This window comes from Carassius auratus, chromosome 11 (assembly GCF_003368295.1).
Source record: "Carassius auratus strain Wakin chromosome 11, ASM336829v1, whole genome shotgun sequence".
NCBI lineage: Eukaryota > Metazoa > Chordata > Actinopteri > Cypriniformes > Cyprinidae > Carassius > Carassius auratus.
Window position 1 is genome coordinate 13,820,722 of NC_039253.1, and position 23,018 is coordinate 13,843,739.

Here is a 23,018-nt window from a genome sequence, read left to right on the forward strand (position 1 = left end):
CTAGGTGGGAGATGTGGTTTTATGGGCTTAATAAAATCAGGAAGATAGGTCCCTTGCCATTTCAGGTCTTACTTCCCAAACTCAAAAAAAAGAAAATATGAACAATTAATTTGATGGTCTTCAGGAATTTCTGGCTCTTTCTTGGCTGAGAAAAAAATTATTAATGAATATGTCAGTTACACTAATGCAAAGTGTATAAACTGTTTTAATAACTATATTTTGCATGAACACTCGTTCTCATGCTATGAGAAAGTTTAATAAATCTTTAAACATCCATCATTTAAAGGTGCTTTTAGATTTCACCCTTAATATACTCATTTCATGACTTTAATAATATAGTGTGTTTGCAGATTTTACCAGTGATCAGTAACAGAAAACCTAATTATATAAGTGCCAAAACAGCCTGTAATCTTATCAGAATGCAATAGCGGTGATTTACTTTGTTTGGAAAATTACATTTCCAGGAATCCAATACGGAGGCTTTATGTAGTCTATTATATCTTCTGTAATTCATATGTTAAGGTTACATTAGCTGTGCGCTAGAAAGCAGAGAAGGTAGCTCTCTTGAGTGCCAAGTGATTTTGGCATAGATCATCTACAGCATAGCTGATTAGTTTGGTCGAAGACTAATTTGTTACTTTGACATTCACAACAAGTTTCAGTCTATTATTAATTTCACAATTCTTTTTCCACAGCATGTTGCCAAATCCATTGTTTCTTCATGTCCAGAACTTTTTATTTGACACATGATATGAGGGGCAGAGTGCTAGCAGACCTTTGCGACACATACGTCAATTATTCAGGAGTAAGCATACTTGCTGGTTTAGGTTTCCTTGGTGCAGCTACAAGACGGCTATCACATAGCTAAACATCGTCTGTGTCAAAAAAGGACACCATTCAGTGTTTCAAGTGTTTATGGCTATTCTGATCATTTTCTCTGATGGTAAGTCGATCATATTAAAGTTGGTACCATTACAGGTTATGATACCTTACATTTAAAACAGTGTTCTTTTTTTAAGGGTATGCAAATAATGCCTTCGGCAAATGCAAAGCTGCCTTACATCATCTCTCAAAGCCTTGCTAATCAGCAACACTGTTGTCATGTGTTCATGGGAAAGAACTTTGAACCTCTGCATTTGCTGTGCAAACAGCAGCATCCTGGTCATATAGTCTTATGTTAAGATTTTAAATATATCAGCCATCTCCACCTCTTAAGTAGATTACATTCACCATTCTCACCGATTATGTTTGTACTAACCAGGGAATGTTAGTTATTTTCATAATCAAATAGACATATCATCCATTAAAACAAGATAATCTGGCATAAACACATAGTCATCACTCCATTCCCAGTGTAATTTACATGTCTTGATTTGTTTCATTGAGTTCCACTTTACCTGCTCTGGAGAAACATAATCTTTATATATTACAATATGTAAGCTAACATGCTAAAATTGTTACTTATACATCATCAATAAAATGTAAGTTATTTGAGGAAACTAAAGGGTTAGATAAAACTCTCAAGCTCTGGTATAGTGTGTTTTCATAGTGAACACCTGCACCAGGTGGAATAATACTGGTCCCCGCCCTCTGAGAACACAGGATGCAAATGCTCTTGTTGTACATATCAGGTTTTTAGTCATTCTGTGGGAGGAGAGACAGCTGACAGTGTGCTTCTGCTTGCAGATACTAAACTACAAACTGACCTGACTGGAATACGCTAGGGAAGAAGCTTCAAATAAAATCCGATGTCCAGTGGACCACCATAGATTTCACTACAGAGATGCCAATTGCAGAATTGCTTGGAGTGCACTTTGACATGCAGCTCCTGGGCAAACTCACTCTATCTGTGGCCACCATGCTATTTGTCTCTTTGGTTTTCAGATTCTACAACTCCAGGGCAAGAAACAGACGGCGAAGAAGTGAAATAAGGGGTGTGCAAGCAACCCAAACAGGCTACAGCACCTGCAATACTGTGCAAGAACCACAGAATAAAGCTGCAAAGGAGGAGTCTGACACGGAAAATCTTTTTCAACAATCTTCAGAGAAACCCTTGCAAGAAAGCCTTAAAAATGAAAAATCTGCCTTGAAAAGGGGTCAGCCTGAAACTATGGACTTGAACGGTTGTGCAGAGGAGGAACCTGCAAGTAAAAGCAACGCAATTGAGGATACAACTGAGGCAAAGAGTGGCAAACCAAAGTTGACCTTACAACTTCCTGGCATGACGGAAAAAGATCCAGGAATTCCAAGTGGACGCAGATCCCCAGTCCTAATGAAGAAGCTGGAAGGTGGCACAGGTGTTGGCAGGCAGCTGATACAAGACGTCGGTCACCAGGGCATGTTCTCAAGTTTTCAGTCAAAGGCAGAAATCAAAGTAGAGAATGCTGACCTTATCTTGGATGGGCCAGGGAATTGTAGAACGGGCGTCCATGGAAAGATATATGAGTACTATGTAGAGTCCTCTTCTCATTTTATCTCAGATTTAAGCCCCACCCTGTCTGTGAGTCCAGTTTATGGTCAGAACGAAAACAGCACTTTGTTTAAATCGCAGTCACTGGATTTACCCAGTTTTAATGACCGCTCCCGATCGCCAAGTCCACAGCCTTCTAGTTTCATAATGCGAGATCTCGAAATTTCTCCACGAATTGCTAATGAGCCTCCCTCAACATTCAAACCAACTGTGAGGTACAGCAGGCAAGTAGTCATCCGTCAGGACAGCTATCTTACAGCTGCCAGTGACTCAGAGCTTCCAATCCCCTTGCCTACACATAGTGCTTTAACACCTCGCAGCTGTTCTCCAGCACAACCCAATGACATCCCTTCAAGCCCATTAGACTCTGATATAGCAAACCTGGATGCACTGGAGGAACCACAAGTCAAAACTGTCGCCGGAGCAAAATTCTTACACTTTCCAGAGAACATGGGAAATGCAGAACTTGAGGGTCTAGCAGGGAAGCTCGATTTAGGCAACTGCTTGGAGGCTTTAACACTTGCTAAAAAACATGGTCACACTGCCCTTCAGCAAGCTGCTCTCCGTGTCATGTCTGATAATTACCTTCAGGTCCTCAGAGACCCAAGCCTCTTTGGCAGGCTGAAAGCAGGGGAGCGTGATCACATCCAAACACAACGCATGAGAGGAAGGAAGTGGTTAGTGGTCGCAGATATGGATTCCCCAGATTGGAGTAGACGTCTGTCACAGTCAATGGATTTAGGTTCTGAATCAGTTAAGTCCTCAAGCGGTATTTATTACTACGATGATTATAAGGACACATGGCACCTTCATACCCACATTCCCCAGGAAGTGTTATCTAAAGGTTGTGCCATGTGCACCATGGATAATTATCTATTTATCGCTGTGGGTTTCCAAGGCCCAGAGCGTGAAGCGACCCCTTCGAGGAAAGTGTACTGTTACAACCCAGTGACTTCCATTTGGAGCGAAATAAGCCCCATGAATGAGGCAAGGCCTCACTGCAAACTCGTGGCTCTGCAGGGCCATCTGTACGCCATTGGAGGCGAGTGCCTATCAACGGTTGAGCGCTACGACCCCAGGACAAACCGGTGGACCTTTGTGGCACCTCTTCCTAATGAGACATTCGCTGTAGCTCACAAGGCCACAGCTTGCAGCGGTGAACTGTTTGTTGCAGGGGGCACATTGAGATACACCCTCTTGCGCTATAATCCCAAGACCAACACGTGGCGAGAGAGCATGATCAATGGTAGTAAGGACAAAACCACAGAAATGGTGGCAGTCAGGAATTTCTTGTACCGTTTTGACGTCAGTCCCCTGGGCATCAGCGTGTATCGCTTTCATGCAATGGCCCGACTGTGGTACGAATGCTCTTCGATACGCCTCCCACATTGCACAGCCTTTCAGTGTGTGACTATGGACAATATCATCTACTGTGTGAGCCGTCAGTTTACTTTGAGATTCCTTGCAGATGAGGTATCTCCAAGCTTTGTTGCACAGGATTTGAAAGTGTTGTATCCGGCTAAAGGCATTTTGTTTCCGTTCGTCCTTGTGCTTCCCGATAGGTCCACTCAACAAACTTGTGTTTAAAAAAGGTCAGATCTTTCTACACTTGGGATCATATTATGCACATGTTAAAGGAATGACCCTCTTTTAATTACTGGCAATTGAAATAAAATATCAAGGCTATTACATGCAATTATTGTACAGCTAGATCACAATTACCCAGCACTAACTGATAAATAAATCTGCTGTCGCAGTGAAGGCTATTTGTTTGTTTGGTCCTTTAAACCACTCTGATGTCTAAATCAACCTTTAAATCCTGGAAATGTCTTGTGAAAGTGCTTAAAGTGTTTCAGTAAATTTACCGCTTTTGAAACACTGTGTGGATAATGTTAACCAATCAATACTGTGTGTAGAATAAAGCCGAACTGCAATTGCAGAGCTGGCATCATAAACAACATGAATGGCTGCCATTAGTACAATTTATGTAAGCTCTCTAATTATATTCATAGGTTTTTTTTCTTTCCTTTCTGCATATTTGCAGTTGTTTCTCTGCATATCACAAGATTAATCTTACATGATAGATGATAGAGACCCAGGCCTATATATTTTTATAATATATAAATATATTTGTTTTATCATATTTTGTTGTAATGCACTTTTTCCATGACATGTCCACAAATTGTCATCTTGTAACAAGAAGTGGATTTATTTTAGGTCAATGGCTTTACTTGTGAATCATATTTAATTTCTTAAAGCATTTCATGTCAACACTATGTGGTTCTTTGCAAAGACGGTTTAACATCACAAGCACTTTGGGGAGCCCAGAAGAATCGTTTATCTTTGTGTATTACATTAAACAATAGAGAGAGAACTAATGACTTAATGGGTAAGAAAGGAAGATTCTAATGCTTTGCCTCTTCTTGCACTTTTCTGTCTCTATCTTCTGAAGAATAGGGAATAAAATTCTCTCATCTATTATAAGTGAGTCTTGGTTCTTGTGTTAGACTTCAATATATAATGAGTTCTGACAAAATGTGTGGTTGCAGCAAGAAGCGTTCGTGTGACCAGGATCTTAATTAAATTTAAATGCAATTATGCTGTCAAAAGCAAAGCAATCACATAATCAATTTATGTTAATGAAAGTATACAATACAATCACCGTGACAATCGCTTATGCATATGTGATCAAAGAAAGCAGGCATGCAGAGGAGTGTGTGCTGTGATGCAATTCCCTGTGAAGTCTCGTTGCTCTGTGTGTAACTCTAGCACCATCATGTGGGGGAGATCTCAAGGTCTGATGGAATCTCAACAGAACTAATTCAGTGACACATGCAAAAAGACACATGGTTTGAATGTTCCACGGGCTAGCTAGCAGAAGAACACAGTGGGATAAAACCTACACAGCAGGAGGAGTGTGAACAGATGGTTGGACGTAAAATATAGCGTCCGATTCCTTGTAATTAAACACTTTGATTCAACATAATTAAACACTTAATGAGATGGGAGTTAGAAAAGTCCCCTTAGAGTATGTTGATGAATGACTCGGCTATCTGTACTAGCACCGTGAGTAGGACAGATCCACATTAACTGTTGATTCAATGCTATTTTAGTGCAATAATGAAGCATGTCATATCCTGAGTAAGAGCTTTGCAGGTTATTTTTTGGTTAACACGGGTGGGTTCTCTTTACTCACTACTGAGTCCATCAAAATAGACCTGCAAATACATGCTAAGTGACTAAGTGAGTGAGCCTAAGTGACGTGACATTCAGCCAAGTATCGTGACCCATACTCAGAATTTGTGCTCTGCATTTAACCCATCCGAAGTGCACACACTAAGAGCAGTGAACACACACACACACTGTGAACACACACCCGGAGCAGTGGGCAGCCATTTATGCTGCGGCGCCCGGGGAGCAGTTGGGGCACCTTGCTCAAGGGCACCTAAGTTGTGGTATTGAAGGTGGAGAGAGAACTGTACATGCACTCCCCCCACCTACAATTCCTGCCGGCCCGAGACTAGAACTCACAACCTTTCGATTGCCAGCCCAACTCTCTAACCATTAGGCCACAACTTCAAAATAGACCTACAAATACATGCTGAAACCTGCAAAGCTCTTAAATACCGATTACCATTATTATTTCAGTGGGATTCAAAAGTTTGATTCTCAAACTAAAGCACAAGATGCTGATTCACGAGTTCACATCTACGTATATTAATACCGTAAGTTTATGCGTATTTGGCGTGCTGTCCGGGTGGAGGGCTCCGAGCTCGGGAAGTGGCCCGAACCCAGAGTACTCCCCCCGGTTGTGGTAAGAGTAGATGGATCTATAAGTGAGGAGACCTTGTCATGAGTTGATTACTGATTGGTCTCCACTTGTGTTAATCAGGTTAATGAACTGCGACTGTTCCTCCCGAACTTTGTTATAAAACAGCATTTGAGTAATCTCAAATGATGTTGAAGAACATAATATTTTACACACACTTGTGGAATTTATGCAGCTTGAGTCCTGCTGTCAGTTCAACTTTTCACTTAAAATAAAAGTGCTGATAATACAATGTAATATAAAACCAATGCATTAAATACGAAAAGTATTTGAACTTTTGGACCACACTGCTGTTTATATATTTTATTTGTTTTTGTGCAAACACAGTAAAATGCTCCTGCTTCTTTGGTTTTCGGTGCCATTAATCAATAAAACAAGTTACTCCGAGTGCTCACCCCAGGTTGGGGCCAGTCTGTGTGGTACTTGAGGGCTAAAGGTGGGGTAAGGGTCACAGCAGGCTGACTGGATTACTGGAGACCTGCCTGCATGGTTAGTGTTTCAGTGCCAGGTCCTCGTTGCTGAGGTTGGCAGGAAGCTGACTGCTGGAGAAGCGCTTGAGCATGCTGACGTGGTGAGAATAACAGAAGGCACTGTTGGGGTGCAGAGGGTATGAAGCCCTATACTCGCTTAATGTGGGCACAAGTGCCCGCTGTTGTTCCATGCGGGCCCGCCAAGAAGCCGCCAAGCCAAAATTAGTAGGGGGGCCTGTGTGTAATAAACAAAGGGAGGCAGGGAGGGAAAAAAAGAGACACAACACAAAGAGGAACATGTTCAGGCAGACCGTGTATAGTTTCTGTGCCACTAGCGCTGAAACTGTAATGACTCAACAAAAAAGCAACAATTTTTATCACTAGCAAAAACTATTTAAAAAATAAAATAAAATAAAAAATAAAGCTGTAATAAAATATAAATCTAAAAATATAAATAATATAATATAATAATATAAATATAAATAATACCAGCTTGTAAATTGCTTACTTGTAGTTTTTGAAAGAATGTAAACACATTAGTGTTAAATGAATAGTTACTTTTAAAGGTGAGCTGTTAATCACTGAAACCAGATCAAATCAGTAACTTGAACTTGACCAGTTTGATTCATTAAAGAATCATTCAGAGCTGTTTTGTTAAACTGGATAAACAGATTCATTCATGTCAGATAGGTTTGCATACTATTCATCCTAATTAATATTGAAAATTAGAATTAGTTTGAGTTTGAAGTGCAGATCCATGTACAATGGCTAATACTGCCCACAACACATTGCACTTCGGATGAGGATGCAATTAAAACTACAAATTTGAATAAACAAATTTGAACAACAAACATGTCAAAGTATGTGAGATGGATGGTTAAGTAGAAAATGGGGTTTGAGCAATTAACCTACTATTCTTTTACACTCAAAAGTATGTACTTTTTCTTCAAAAAGAGAGTACATAATTTTAGGCCATAGTAAAAGTAGGCAAATTGTAATGCAGCATCAAAAAAATGTATTAGTCAAACATCACCATTTTTTTGTAATGAACTTTTTTGAGAACAGAGGTTGCTCTGAGTAAATCACACCAAGCTATAGTGTGGGCCATGAGAATCAACCTATCTCCATCTGTTTAAAACTTGAAAACAAATGAAGTCATATGGATTTGGAACAACTTGCAAGTTCATTCATTTTTAGGGAGCTATTCATTTCTCTTTCACATTTGCCACAGTTATTTTTGTCTGTGCTCTAATAAAAAAAAAAATCTAATTAAATCAAATCAAAGCCAATGTGTTAATATAACTGATATCCATAACCATTTACAAGGATGTTCTCCAACATTAATTCAAAACGCAGACTGAACTGCATTAAAACCCATCTGGAGTCAAGGGAATGCTTAATACCTTGGATTGGGTGATCTGACCTCTCTGGGACCCTGGCCAGTTTGAAAGAGCTCCAGGAGTGCAGTGTGGGCAGAGAGGAGGAGGCCTGCCGCCCGTACGACTCATCATACTGTGACACCAGACAGTGGGAGGAGAGGAGGCCATGATGAGAAAATAACTGCCTTAAGGGAAGACCCTGAATTAAACCCACAGACATGGCTTATCAGGTCAGAGAAGGACATTCACCATGCACAACTAAATATACATTGCTTATAATATGGAATGATTGATATTTGAGAAGAAAAAAAAACATACTTCAGGTGAATCTATTATTTGACTGACTGTACATACAGTAATCACACTGCAAATATGAATTGTGTAGGCAAACCCTGAGTTTTGTTCAAGTCTTACACTTCCAGTTCTATCATCCTGAAATCACTGGGTTGTTTGAATGGTTTTAAGAGCATGTAAGAATCCTAAACTTTTGTTGCTCAAAAAGCTTATTTTCTGCAATAATCCAAAGACTAATGGAACCACAAAGGGAGGGAACCACAACAATGTCATCACTTGCAGCACACCATTAGGCAAGGCAAGGCAAGTTTATTAATAAATAATAAACAATTACAAAATTAATTATTGTTAATTAAAAACGTTGAAAAAAATACTTAAAGTGAATTTAAAACATTTAAAAATATAAAATGATTTGACATAAAATACAGTGAATACTGTATGTAAAATAGAGTGCAATCAGTTCGGAAATCAAACGTCACCTAATAAAAATAAATTCATTTGTGGACCTGATTGTAAGTTTACATTAATTTGCAGTATAATTTTACTTGCATATTATCTTTTCCTTGCAAACATCTGCCAGGTAAAAAGAAAATACAAAATACCCTATAACAATGTACAAAAGAATTCACCTAGCAACAAGTTGAACACTGTACCAATATTACAGTAATATGTATTAAAAATTTATATTCAGTAGGTCTATTCTTCATTTTCCCTTCAATCGATAAATATCAAGCAAAATTGATTTTTGTTATGCGGATCGTCTAAATTAAAACGCAATCAAAAAAGTTTTCAAGAGTGCTTTGACTTAAATATAACAATATTACATTATTATTATTATATTTAAGTGAAATATGTATAAGCATGCAAAGAACTGTATATCAAAGGTTTTTGGAACAAGTTTTGCTGTAAAGTCAAAATTGTTGTGTCTGTGATGTTTGGTAATGCATAAACTGATGAATTTATCCCAAACCTCTGATCTGCGAAATGCCCTTTGGCACATGACAGCATCAGGCCTGTGTGGCATATGGGCCATGTAGTCCATCCTGTAGCTGCTGTTGGCCATCTCGCAGTCCTGAGTGAACTGTATCATCACACACACATAAGAAAGGCAGAAACACTCAGCAAACAAATCCCATGCTCAGCAGAGCTTGTGGCCCCTTATTGATCGTAGATGTACTCTCTCAGGTCTGCTCCTGACTGGGGGACTGCAGAACGACTTGCATCAATCCCATTTGTCTGCCTCCAGTCTGTGCTGACCAGGCTGATCAGCAGTGCTAATCACTTTTGCATGGATCTGAGCACTGTCTGAGGAACTGCACCCCTTTCAGGGTTTACATATTGCATACTGACAAGTGCTTAAGTACTGTGTTAATTACTCGAAACAAGAGCGATTAGAGATTGTCTATAAATAATAATAACAGATATATGTTAGAAGCTAAAGCAATATTGAAATAAATCAGCAACTTTGAATTCAGTAATGATGGATATAGAAACTAAATTATTGATCTTAGTATTTAACACAACTGCAAATTATTATGAATTTTTTGAGCCAGTAGGTTTTCATCATATTCACCAAACCTTTTACAAGCAAATGCAAGAACCTGACGATGTGGATGCCAAATATGACAATTTTCAGTATATTTACTATTAATACATTTAATAGTTAATCAATGTTAAAAATTTTAGCACAATTCAGAAAAATCAGAATCAACTTTCATTTCATGCTGACTTAAAAGTTTCATGGGCCAAAGGCAAAAAACTTTGCAATGCAATGTTCCTAAATCTGCAATACTGAATTTTAGCAAAAAAAAAAAATCTGTATACTATTTCTGACTTATAATAAAATTAAATCAGGAAGAGTAAATATTGCATAATGACATTTAGCTTCAGTAAGTATCAGTTTAGAATACTATTTAAAAAGTATTAATTTTAAAAATACAGAAAATTAAGTGAACAGTCTAAAAGCACTGGAGATATATAGTTACAGTAGTAACGGTAAATACGATATTTTATTTTATGATGCGATTAATAAATAATATCTTTACCATCTGAATCTTACCGTCATGTCAAGAAATGGCAAAGTCTGCCAGCTATTTATTATTATGTTCATTTTTTGCCACCTAGTGGATTAAAGGAGAATATTCAAACCCCGCTGTATTCCACTGCTTCTTGAAATCAGCTTTGATTAGACTACATATGGCTTTATTAAGCGAAACAAAACTTTTTTGCTGAAATGTCCAGAGTAATATATATATGAAAAATAATAAAAAATACAGCGTCTGTCGATTAGATGCGCGTGCATTTTGTTATATATATATATATAAAAAACATTAATGATTGTGAAAAGAAAAAAAAAACTTTTGTTACGTATGTCGCATAATCAAGAAAATTAACTCGTTTTAAGAATAAAATATGTTTTATGTCGAAATCACGAGAAAATTAATTTGTGATAACGATAAAACAACTTTTATGTTGAGGTCACAAGTAAATTAAATCGAGAAATCCACACATCACAATTATATCTTACTATAAAAAAATAAAATAAAAAAAAAAATAAAAAAAAACATTAATCTTAATAAAGCAACAAATATACCTACATGTAATCTCTCCTCTGCCCAATTACCAATGAGTACTTTGTTGCTGTATTTACAGGGCTGACTCATCCTAAAGCAGCAGAGCCGTCGATGCAAGTGACCATCTAGAGTTCTGCTGCCATGGATACACCAAACACTAGGGGCGAATTTCAGACTTACGTGAGCATGATCCCTATACTGCCTACTTCGTTCGAAGGGCAGAGCTCTAAGTGAGTTATTTCAAGGGTGTATGCAATACTTTCTCGTGTAAGCGTTTGGACCTCCCAGGCAGACGGTCTGTTGTTTTTATACAGTCTATGGTTTAAACAGATGTTACCTTGACGACGCAGCGAATCCTTGTAAAGCATGCAAATACCAAGGAATATTTTTGAATAATTATTTGTCATATTATTATTAATAATTAGTAATTTCTTGCAGATGCAGTAAACCTTTAACCACTGTTTATTTATTTATCGCAGGTCTACGAGGACACCACACCCTACAACCCCTAAAAATGTATGTTGCTACCTTAATTTCTTTCAATATTTTTAAATAAACAGTATCAGTGACTTCTTTATTTCTTATTTGTACTGTAATTTTTGAATGCCTTAAACTTTATTTGTTTTCCTTTTGTACTTCTAGAACCCAGATTTGAAATAACTGTATACACATTTGAGACCTGTTTTGATTTTCGATTACGTACTTCTACTGTAAGTTCTCATAGTAAAACCTTAAAGCAGCACATACTTGTGGGGAAATTTCCTGCAGTATTTGCTGGTATATTACTTAGATACAAAGATTACTGTTGATTATATACCTAGTTCACCCAAAAATGAAAACTGCCATTTAATCTCCCTCCTGTCGTTGCATCTCATAAAAAAGTGTGCTTTCATGACACAAATGAAGATATTTAATCCAAAACTCTGACACTTCAAAATGCTCCATAAAATAAATAAATTTAAATTGTGCCTTTTAATCTACTTTTTGGGCAAACTGTTCTTAGCCAGACGGTGCTGTAGAATGTCAGTAATGACATTGCTGCTCAGGATTGGTCCTTTGTCTTTTGCCTTACCACCAGATTGTCTGTAGCTGGCCAAGCCTGCTATTTGAGCAAAGTAAACAAGTTAATAGGAAAATTTAAATAAATATTGAATCTTTCATAACATGGGTGCTATTTATATCTGGTACAATATCTTGACTCTTGCATTACCAAGGCAATGACTGACACATTTGTGTTTCGTTCAGAAGAGCTCTGTTATCAGCCCAACAGTGAACAAATTAAACCACATCTGTATCAGCACAGAATGGAATGGTTAAGCAATGAGAATGCTTTGGCAAAGCAGATCAAGTCTTCTAAAGAGACATGATAGCTATATATGATCAACTGTCCAAAGTTTTGGGTAAATACTATAGACATTCAGTTGAAGGACAGACATTTCTCTAATTTAATTTGAATATGCCTTCATTTGTGTTCCGAAAATAAACAAAACTCATGGTTTTGGTGAACTGACCCAATGGCATGGCAGTGTATAAAGGACCCATAAAACTGACAACTGATTAACCACATTTCCCTACTTATATTGTCTTTGTTTGGTTTTATACAGGTGTCTGATGTTGGTGCAGTCTGGGCACTAGTATCTTTTGGGTTGCTGATTATCACTGAAGATGAAGTACTTCTCCAAATCTTCTCTGCTTTGACCATGTGTCTTCTGCCATCATTGTTCAGAGCAGTACTGCAAAGAACAGTCCCCAGTAATGATACGTGGGTCATCTCATAACCCACGGACCCCACGGGCCGAGCTGGGGCAGGTAAAGCAGGTAAACTTTATTAGCGGGGCAGGTCATTAAAAACAAAATAAAAAATCCATGCATGTTGCTTGCAATTCCTTATAGCCTATATTAAATATTTGGAATATATATTTTCCGATTTTCTTAGGTTCTTTGATAAGGTTACAATATGAATATGTCCCCGGTGCCCGGGTCGTCTCATAACCCATGGGTAACCCACAGGTCGTGTTGGGGTGGGTAAAGAAATTTTACTTTATTTATGGGGAAGGCTGGGGTGGGCCAAATAATTTCATAAAAGCGGGGCCTGCAGGTTGGAAAAAAAAAACAACCTTTGCATCACTAGTCGCCAGAATCTACCTCAACCATTTGCTTCTGGATTGCCATGTGCTACATTTTGAATAACCAAATACTGTTAGAAACAGTGTGATGCTTGACTTGGGACTGGGAAAAAATAAATAAACATTGGCAACTTGTGCGGCAAACCCAGTGCCTTACTTAAACTCATCCTATACTGCTACCGTCACTGTTTACAAGATTTATACCCTCAATCAGATACTTTAGCAAGTAAATTGCTGTTACAGGAAAACAGAAGTATGACATTCCAAGTGGCAGGAAATGTTACGAGCTAGCTAAACTTAAATGAGTTGTTTGAAATACGCACATAGTGTATCTCAGTTAATCATTCCGTTGTTGAAAATAGTAATTCTGGGTTACCATAACCTGTTTGTAAGTATACAACAGTAAATAAACCTTGGTTGATACAACTTAGTATTGTTATTTCACTTTACTTTTTTATATATATATATTATATAATATATACATTATTATTTATTGAACACTATATAATAGCTATAGAAGCAGGCATATTTGGATACAACCACTGTATTTATGAGTAAATAACTGAATCATTTAGTTAATCAGTTCCTTCAAAATACAGGCTGCATCTGAAATCACATATAGGTGAAAAACAGGGAGTAAAGAGCAGTATGTCCAAATTTACAGTTGAAGTTCTTTTTACGTGCATGCATTTGGACATTTGGAATTACAAACATTTTATTTTTATTTTTTTAAGAACATAAGCTCAATAAAACAGAATTACTTTTTATTGTGGAATGATTTAAGACATTAAACGCAATGCTCCTACCATCGAATCCACCGTGGCATGTTATCTTCCTGTAAGAATAGCACAGAAAATAAGGAAGAAATGTAGATGGAAAAGTTTTTTGTTTTTTTTAACCATATAAAGAATAGGGTAGATTATATACATTAAAAGGGGCTCAGGTCTTCAGGGAGTGTCAGTCTCAGAGACAGTGGATGTCTGAGAAGCATTAGCAGGATCAGATCCATTGACAGTACAAAGACAGCAGCCATCTGATTTTCAAAGTCTATGAGTATTAATGTTTTCAATAAAAAGCAACCTATGAACACAGAGAGAGAGTTAGAAACAGAATATGGTAGGGAAGCAACGTATAAAATGGCACCTAGGTTAGACAACACTCTCCCACGACCTTGATGAAGCTCCCTGAAGCAAAAAACCTTGGCGCTGCAAGCAGCTGGACTTCAGGGCTTAAAGCTAAATTCCGCCGTGTTAGCCTGGCAAGCACAGGTCTGAGAAGGTCCAGCAGCAATGAGTTGTCTTGGGAGGCAAATTTTTTTATATAGCCATGTCAGGCAAAATGTAAAAAGGGCTTAAGTTTTGCCAAACATTTTTTTACATGGACTAAACAGCCGGAGCTGTCTTTGATTCAATATAAGGACACATTGGATCGTTGCCATAGTTCGTTGTTTATTGGACACCACCATGCTTACCCATTTATAGATAGATTAGCCATTTAAAGCCAAATTGTTTGCAAGATTTTCATTATCAAAAGTGATTGCCAATTCGCTTTAATGAAATTACGAAATAGCCTAGGCTAATTACCACCATATTAGTTCTGATACCAAATAAAGTCAACTTCATAAATAGGCCTGTATCCATTGCGAACATATTTTATTATTATTTTTAAAATGTCCATAACATAAAATCATTGTTGAGCCACAACATTGTCAGCATACTATAGTTTGACTTGTACTGTGCTGTACAAGACTAGCGTCTTGAGCTCAAACAACGCTAAGAGAGAGCTTACGAATGGTCCAGACCAACCTTACGGAAGTGTGACTTACAGAAGATATACTTAGAGTACGAACGTGTCGGGAATCGTGCCATAAGGTTAAGGAATAGGTTAAGAACTACTTAGCGATAAGAACGTTTTGGGGAACCGGGCCCAGGATAACTAAACGTTGACTTTGATAGTAGGAAAAAATACTATGGAAGTCACTGTGAACCAGCAACTGTTTTGTTTTCCACCTTCTTTCAAAACAGAGTTTATGTTTAGTGTGGGTACATGAAGGTATAAAAAACATAACACTAACCTATTTTAATTTTGGGGTGAATTATTCCTTTAATGTTAATAAAACACCAAACACACAGAGAAAGATCACTCAATACTCTTGACTGATTTATATATATATATATATATATATATATATATATATATATATATATATATATATATATATATATATATATATATATATAAATACTATTGTACCTGAAAATAAAACGCTATTTATTTATTTTTTGTATTATATGTATTTGTAATGTGTATCTTTGTTCTAATTTTATTATTTATTTATTTTCCTAACAAAGATACAATAAATATTTGATCTTCTCCCACATTGGCCTAAATATCCATACTTTTTAAATATTTTGTAACCTTAATGTAACAAGCTTTGTCTTCATTTTAGGGTTATTGTTAGTTTGGCTGTAATGCTCAAACAGCTGGCAAAATAGAAAAACTAACATGACAAACAATCATGATAAAATCATATTTCTAAAAAACAAAAAAACAAAAAAAAAACATTTTTTGCCATATCGCCCAACCAAACAAACCAATACACCCTATTATTTTACACCCTATAAAATTATTAAATTAAAGATGTTGGTTGTAACTATAAACCAAAACGTTTTTAGTTAATTTCAAAATATGCCTACAGCAATATTTTTGAGAACATAGGGAGACCGACTCCAGTATCCAGTGGACAGAGTTAAAGATCCTCTTGGCACTTTCCTCGCTGCACCTATCACTGGTGGCATCATGGGTAATGTAGTTTTAAACATTATTAAACATGGTTATTTTTAAAGTAAGTTAAATTAATGCAAACAGATGGGTGTAATAAAAGCATTAAAGGATAAGCTCACTTTCAAATTAAAATTTCCTGATAATTTACTTAGCCCCACGTCTTCCGAGATATTTGAATCTTTCTTTCTTCAGTCGAACACAAATTAAGGTTTTTGATAAAATTACAGTTTCAATGCAGCTTCAAAGGGCTCTACATGATACCAGACAAGGAATAAGGGTCTTATATAGCAAAACGATCTGGACATGTGTATATATATATATATATATATATATATATATATATATATATATATGTGTGTGTGTGTGTGTGTGTGTGTGTGTGTGTGTGTGTGTGTGTGTGTATATATATATATATATATATATATATATATATATATATATATATATATATATATAATTTTATTTATTTTTTTAGTTTTTTATAAAATAAAAATTGACCTTCAACCATTTAGTAGCCTTTAAAGACCACTATATGGAGAATAATCCTGGAATTTTTTTAATCAAAAACCTTTTATTTTCAACTGAAGAAAGAAAGATGTAAACATCTTGGATTACATGGGGGTGAGTAAATTATCAGGATATTTTGGTTTTAACAATCAATTAACAACTTCGGAGCTCACAGCAGGCCTGTCTTTAAAGGTTTATCAATTAGGCCTATTGTTAAAAAATAAATTTCCCCATGAAGAAAACAAATACAGTTTTTACTTCAATAACCTGACTGTTGCGTTCTATGGGAACAGCTGCGGCAAAAGTAGTTTCATCAGATTCCTTTAAATGCACCATGCAAATGCTGACTAACACCCTGAATGATGATAATTAGCTTCACTTGTAGTACCAAAGGAAAGCCCGCAGTCTCATACAAATGAGGCTTGCACAAGGGACATGGGATGTGGGAGGAATTTTAAGTGTCACACACTGGAACATCATTCATGAATCAATGGACAAATTGAGCATTGTTTGTACATTACAAACATAGTTTAACACACCAATCAAAAACAAATTGTTTGATAAATATAATGTGTCTATATTCTTGCTAGATTTAGTCCTATATTTGCTGAATGGCAAAGATTATTTAAAGGAAAATAATTGTAACTCTGTTTTGCCCACTTTTCAATAGTCTTTGTTGCAGAAGTATTTTCTTCTTATTATTTTTTTTCCCTATGTCTTTAAAAGTTATAAGCTATGGACCAAACCAACCATCTTAGGTGAATCAGAAACGTTGATATTTGATAATAGCCAAAAGATAAAAAATAAATAAATATTTGTAAATTAAGAAAAAAACAACTACAATCCCTAGATGCATTGTGAATGATTTAATCTAACTGATTTAGATTAATAGATGAAAAAATATCAGATGAAAAAATATAAATTATATATATATAATACTATAAAAGTGCTTATGATGCAATAGAAGAACCTTTTTTTGTTGTTGTTGTTTAAATGGTTCCAAAAAGAACCTTTAACGTCTGAAGAACCTTTCTGTTTCACAAAAAAAAATAAAAAATAAAAAATTACCAAATCTTTTGACTTCACAGTCAGAGAGTCTTTACATATTGTACAATGCTGTCCATACCCTTTTGAGAAGACTGAAATGTCAACCAGCCCTGGCTGAAGATGCTGATGATTCCATGGTCATCAGGATAGATGTTCCCATGTGACAACCATGAGTCGCTTAAGGAACAGAATGTCATCATCCCTCAACACATCAAACTCACAAGATGGGAGGCGCCAGACGAAGAACACCATCCTCGACTAGTTAAGGGGAGATCTCTGGATCCAGCCTGTTTTTGATATGATAGACATCAACATCATGGCATGTGATAACCTGCGAACTTCTTACTAATTTTCTAAACTGAGATGGAAGATTTTCTGGATCCAGCCATTTCTTATAGCGAAGTTTTAGCTCGACAGGAACATACTTGCTTTCCAGAATCTGCTTGCTCACAGACGAATTCCCACTGAGGTACTGCAGGAAATAGAACACCACACAGCCTCTGAACAATATGGGCACAGAGTGGTTCTGCTGGTATGAGGGCAGGTGGATATATTTACCATTTGTAGTGCCGGGTAGATTAGAACCTGAGCACGGGGAGATGACAGATGACCATCCTGTGTCTTTGACAGCCTCTGGCGGAGAGCGGCTGCCAAGTTCGCCCCTGCACTGTCCCCACCAACTGCCACCCTGCGTGGGTCCCCCCGAATTCAGCTACCGCTATTGACAGGAAGTGGCGAATCACGACCTCACAGTCATCTAGGTGGGCAGGGTACCTGTGCTCAGGGTCTAGATCGTAACTATATTTGAAACCGAAAGAAAACAAGATGGAAAATGAAGCCAGCCAAACTTTAACTTGTTTTTTTTTTTTTTTTTTACATCAAATGAGTACAGGTGCATCACAATAATAATAAAAAAATTAGAATATCATGGAAAAGTTCTTTATTTTTTGTAATTTAATTAAAAAAGCAAACTTTCTTGATTCATTGAATACAAAAAAGTTTTTTTTGTGTGTTTGTTTTAATTCTGATGGTTATGACTTACAGCTTAAGAAAATTAAAAAATCAGTATCTCAAAAAAATTGTATTTACAAAACAGAAATGTTCAGCAGGTTTAACTTGAGTGGTTTTGGCAGAAACTTCACAATGGACTTGGCTTCTGTGCCTCTCCAATCTACCTCCAGACTCCAGACCTTGATTTCCAAATGAAATGCTAAATTTACTGAAAAGAGGGGTGTGGACCACTGAGCAACAATCCAGTTCTTTCTCTCCTTACCAGAGGTGAAATGCTTCTGACGTTTGCCTGGTTCAGCGGTGGCTTGGTTGTAGGAATGTGACAGCTGTAGCCCTTTTCCTGAAAACGTCTGAGGGTGCTGACTCTTAAAGCAGGTGAAACTATGGACACAACAGTATTTCACCGTTTCTTTTAGTATATATTACCAATGCAGCCAAACACCCATCCACCACCATGAAAGTACACCATGCTTCTTCTCTCCTGAGGCAGTGGTAGGCTCATACACCCTCACTGGAACTCCACAGAAGGTCAAGTCCTAAATATGACGCCCAGAGGGCACTGGCCTTTTGTGAGCCATGATATAACATCTGAACCATCTTATAAAATGAATCTGATTGCACAGCCCTAATTGCCCCAGAATATGACCCTTAAGGTTGGTTGAATACAAAACAGACTCATTGACAATGATGGACCTATTCATACTTCTCACTGTCCCATTAAATGTGTCACTCACTGGGTAAAGAAGTCTGCTTAGCCATTTAAATTCTGTACTCATATTCTGAGATAAGAACAGCAGCTCATATCTCTTTATCATGTCCTTGAGAGAAAATTGAGCTATAGTGCTTACAGAAAAAAAACGTTTAGTCTGCAATATAAAATCAGAATATATGATTGGATTTGCAAGCAAACACTACACAAACAGCAAAAACACTCTCCACAAAGCTTATCCCCACATACACCCAATAAGTCATGCATAGTTTCCGCGGATTAGGAACTCCAGGAGGAATATTTACATTTCATAGCTCTAAGTACACTGGGAAAACTACCAATAAACAAAAAGCAGCAAAAAGAGCTGTAAATACAATGAGCAACGTTGTAATTTCAGCCTGCATGGCTGGTTCAACGTATTGCATTCACAGGAAAAGATGTTCAAAATACATGTTTTCTTCCCTTTATAGTGTAGGTACAAGGTTAAGGTATGCCAGGGTTGCCAGATCTACTTGTTTTACACAGAACTAGGCAAGATCAAGTGCTGATTTTTCCCAGAACACAGCTATAAATTATATTTGGTTTTTTCAACAAATGTATTTTCAGCTAATCCTTTACAAAGCAAAACAGATTTTATTTTAGACTATAGATGTTTCAATTGTTATACAGTACAAAGTTCGCAAAAATAGTGTCAGCCAGTGTTTGGAAGGTTACTTTGAAAATTTTATAGGTTACAGTTTACAACTTACCCTATTTAAAATGTAATAAGCAGTGTAACTTGATCTCAGTTACACTGTTTTTCAGTTACCTTATTAATGTAACGGGTTACATTTGATAAAAATGTTTTACTACTTTTCTAAATTTCACAGCCATGACAACAAAACAACAACAACAAAAAAAGCAGCATATAGACCCAAATATGAAATAAAAGTTATCGAAAAAGCATGTGTCCTATTTTGTATCCTAAACTCCTGAAACATTGGTGTCATAGCATTACAGTTACATTTATTTGTAATTACAGTAAATTACATAGCACTGTTACATGTAACTAGTTACTCCACAATGCTGGTAAGAGCCCTAGTAAAGCATATGGCACTATATGAATTTATACTATCCAAGTAGATGATAAGTTTGACCACAGTACAATTGAAATCTGCCGACCCTGGCTAATGCCCACTGGGTATGTTCTAAATGACCAGATAAGCTCATTCGTATTTCAACAATGCACATGAAAATATGCTGGCTGAATGTTTACATAAGAGATAACTGATGGTGGCACAGCTTCAGTGAAGACAAAACATTCATATTCATCAACTGGAAACTAACTCAGTTCCTTTAATCCTATTACTATGCAAATGATAAAACTATCTTCCATGACAGACAATGTTTGCACTGTGGCTCCCACTGAGAATACATCAGATTTAGTGAACTTTCACTGTTGATCTGTAGATGGCAGTGACACTCTAACTGAAAAGAGAAAGTATTTTTGTTCAGCATCATCTTGTTGTTATATCTGCACAAGAAAATGTGCAAGATAAAATAAAACCATCAAATAAAAACAGAATAATGGTGGTAGAATATTGTGCAACATATAACAACAAAATTAAGTCAGCATCTGTGATTTTGGGCCTGTTTTTGATCAACATATCCAGAAAAGGCCAAATTCAAGTGAAACATGCTTTTTTTTTTTCACCCACCGGACAACCATTAAACTTGCTGAGAGTTGCTGGGCCATTACTAAAAGGCTCAGCACACCACAGCACAAAGCTGTCTTTGTGAAGGTGCATTTTGACCCAGTCCAGTCTGAGCAGCCCTAAATTCAGCTTTAAGCAGTAGAAGCAGAGGCCAGGCCAAGAATCACAGTCTGGAATCTCCACAACGGCTCCTGGGTTTACTGTGTCAGTTTAAAAGCCATTTACAAAGGTCTCCATGTTCTGGAGGTGCACTGGTCTGCAGGAATCCTTCCTCTGTCTGAGTCTGAGCACTGCAGGCTGAAAAGAGCAACTGGATACCCAAGTGTAATAACAGTGCAAACCACATGCTTGTTTACACACACTGAAATAATAATAATAATAATAATAATAATAATAAATCAAATTAAAATACATGAGAAAAGCTTTTGTCTGAAGGTTGAACAATTTTGTTTGCTGTTTGTCTGTTTTGTACAGAAACCTTGCAGAAAACGATGCCTAGATAAAGACAATTTTTCATTTGATTGAAATACAATCCACTATAACATGTAGCATTACCTCGAAAAAAATATTGAAAACAAGTTAGTCCACTTGTTTATTATGCAGTGAACAAAACAAAGGTATGCTATTAAAAAATATATATGAGGTAAAAAAAAAATTTTTATTGTATAACACTTGTGTAATACAAATGTGTCTTGTCAAACCGGTTCATTTCCCCAGTCAGTTTAACAAATCCTCTGTCGTGTTTGTACTTGTGTTTACTGGCAGCTTTATCAGTTTTACCTGTAAGCACTTACCGAAAAACTAGTGATTCATGCAACCACATGCAAACTAAGCATGGGTTGATCCATCCTTAAGAATCGATACTTTCGATAATGATGTTGTGTTGAGAGGATTGATCCTCACATAATAATATTGATTATAAAGTGCATTTTTTAACCATTAATTTTATTTATTTATCAAGAAATTCGGTGCATAAAATAATAAGTTTCTAAGTGGAAAAATAGACTCTATTTATCGAATAATTGTGTTGAATAAAACCACTTCTCCTGTTCATCGGAGCACACACGCAAATGCTGAAAGACAGAACGAATCAATCACAGAGAGCGTTCGCTGCTGACGCATGGCTCAGTGCTCGTTCAAACAGGGCTGCGTTTCCCAAAAGCATCAGAAGCATAGTCTTAAGAAACCTTTGCCACATTATTACAATACAAGATTAGCCTTCATAACATTGTTAATATATATAAAATTAATTATGAAAAGCAGCGATAAAAATAAATGTTTCTTGAGTAGCAAATGATATTAGAATGATTTCTGAAGGATTGTGTGACACTGAAGACTCGAGTAATGATGCTGACAATTCAGCTTTGATCACAAATGCATTTTAATTTACATTTTAAAATCTATTAAAATAGAAAATATTTATTTTTAATTGTTATATTTAACAATATTGCTGTTTTTTGCTCTCTGTCTCTCTAAAAAAAGTACAGCCTTGTTGAGCATGAGACTTACAAAATATTACAGACCCCAAACTTTTACGTTACATAGATATTTAATATTTATTTTAAATTGGCTAGTTTGTGCAAGTACATTTATTTAAACTGGTTGTTAAAAGTTAAAATAGACTGAATTATGTTATGTAATTGCTGTTAATAAATCTGTCAAAAAAAAAAATGCTAAAATTTCACCTTTTTTTTTTAGCAGCCTTTTACCAGAAATGAAGCGTGTTTTATTACAGTAACCACAGTTTACCACAGTATTTGTAGTAAAACTGCAGTAACCACAAATTTACCATTACTATAATAATAAAAATAATAATGTTTATTTTTCACAGGTACCATCAAATGTGCTCCTTTGTAACGTATCTACCCTTAAAGCACGCATGCTTGTATGGTACTAATAAGCTCCCTTTTTAGGGTATGAAATGTTAAGAAAAATCGTTTTAAAATCTAATATTAATGGAGTATAATTACTGATTATATTCTTTTAATCATTTAAAAGATCAGTTTAGTTTAGAGGTATCGGTATCGATATCGATGATACTGGGCTTGAAAATATAGGTATCGGATCGAAAATAAAATAAGAGGTAGGCCTACCAATCCCTAATGCAAATTTAACCGATACGAAA

The 23,018-nt window shown here is 36.4% G+C and overlaps 2 protein-coding genes and 1 pseudogene across 5 annotated transcripts; 1 reads left to right on the forward strand and 2 right to left on the reverse strand.

Moving 5' to 3' along the window:
* Positions 1–1,543: 1,543 nt before the first annotated feature.
* Positions 1,544–4,565, forward strand: LOC113111093 (kelch domain-containing protein 7A-like). The gene has a single exon (XM_026275551.1). The coding sequence runs from the start codon at positions 1,784–1,786 to the stop codon at positions 4,055–4,057; it is 2,274 nt and encodes a 757-aa protein (XP_026131336.1). The 5' UTR covers positions 1,544–1,783; the 3' UTR covers positions 4,058–4,565.
* A 2,022-nt stretch (positions 4,566–6,587) lies between these two features.
* On the reverse strand, positions 6,588–11,344 carry LOC113111344 (uncharacterized protein C1orf158-like). 4 transcript variants are annotated; one of them, XM_026275966.1, is made up of 4 exons: positions 11,040–11,344; positions 9,413–9,523; positions 8,173–8,329; positions 6,588–7,004 (listed from the first exon to the last, which is right to left on the reverse strand). In XM_026275966.1, the coding sequence occupies exons 1-4, from the start codon at positions 11,103–11,105 to the stop codon at positions 6,790–6,792; spliced, it is 549 nt and encodes a 182-aa protein (XP_026131751.1). In that variant the 5' UTR covers positions 11,106–11,344; the 3' UTR covers positions 6,588–6,789. The 4 variants fall into 4 exon arrangements, with proteins under 4 accessions (XP_026131751.1, XP_026131753.1, XP_026131752.1 ...); XM_026275968.1 differs by having other exon boundaries at positions 8,173–8,347; positions 11,196–11,343; XM_026275967.1 differs by having other exon boundaries at positions 8,173–8,347; positions 11,036–11,343.
* Positions 11,345–17,520: 6,176 nt separating this feature from the next.
* On the reverse strand, positions 17,521–21,239 carry LOC113110596 (arylacetamide deacetylase-like 3; annotated as a pseudogene).
* Positions 21,240–23,018: the final 1,779 nt, after the last annotated feature.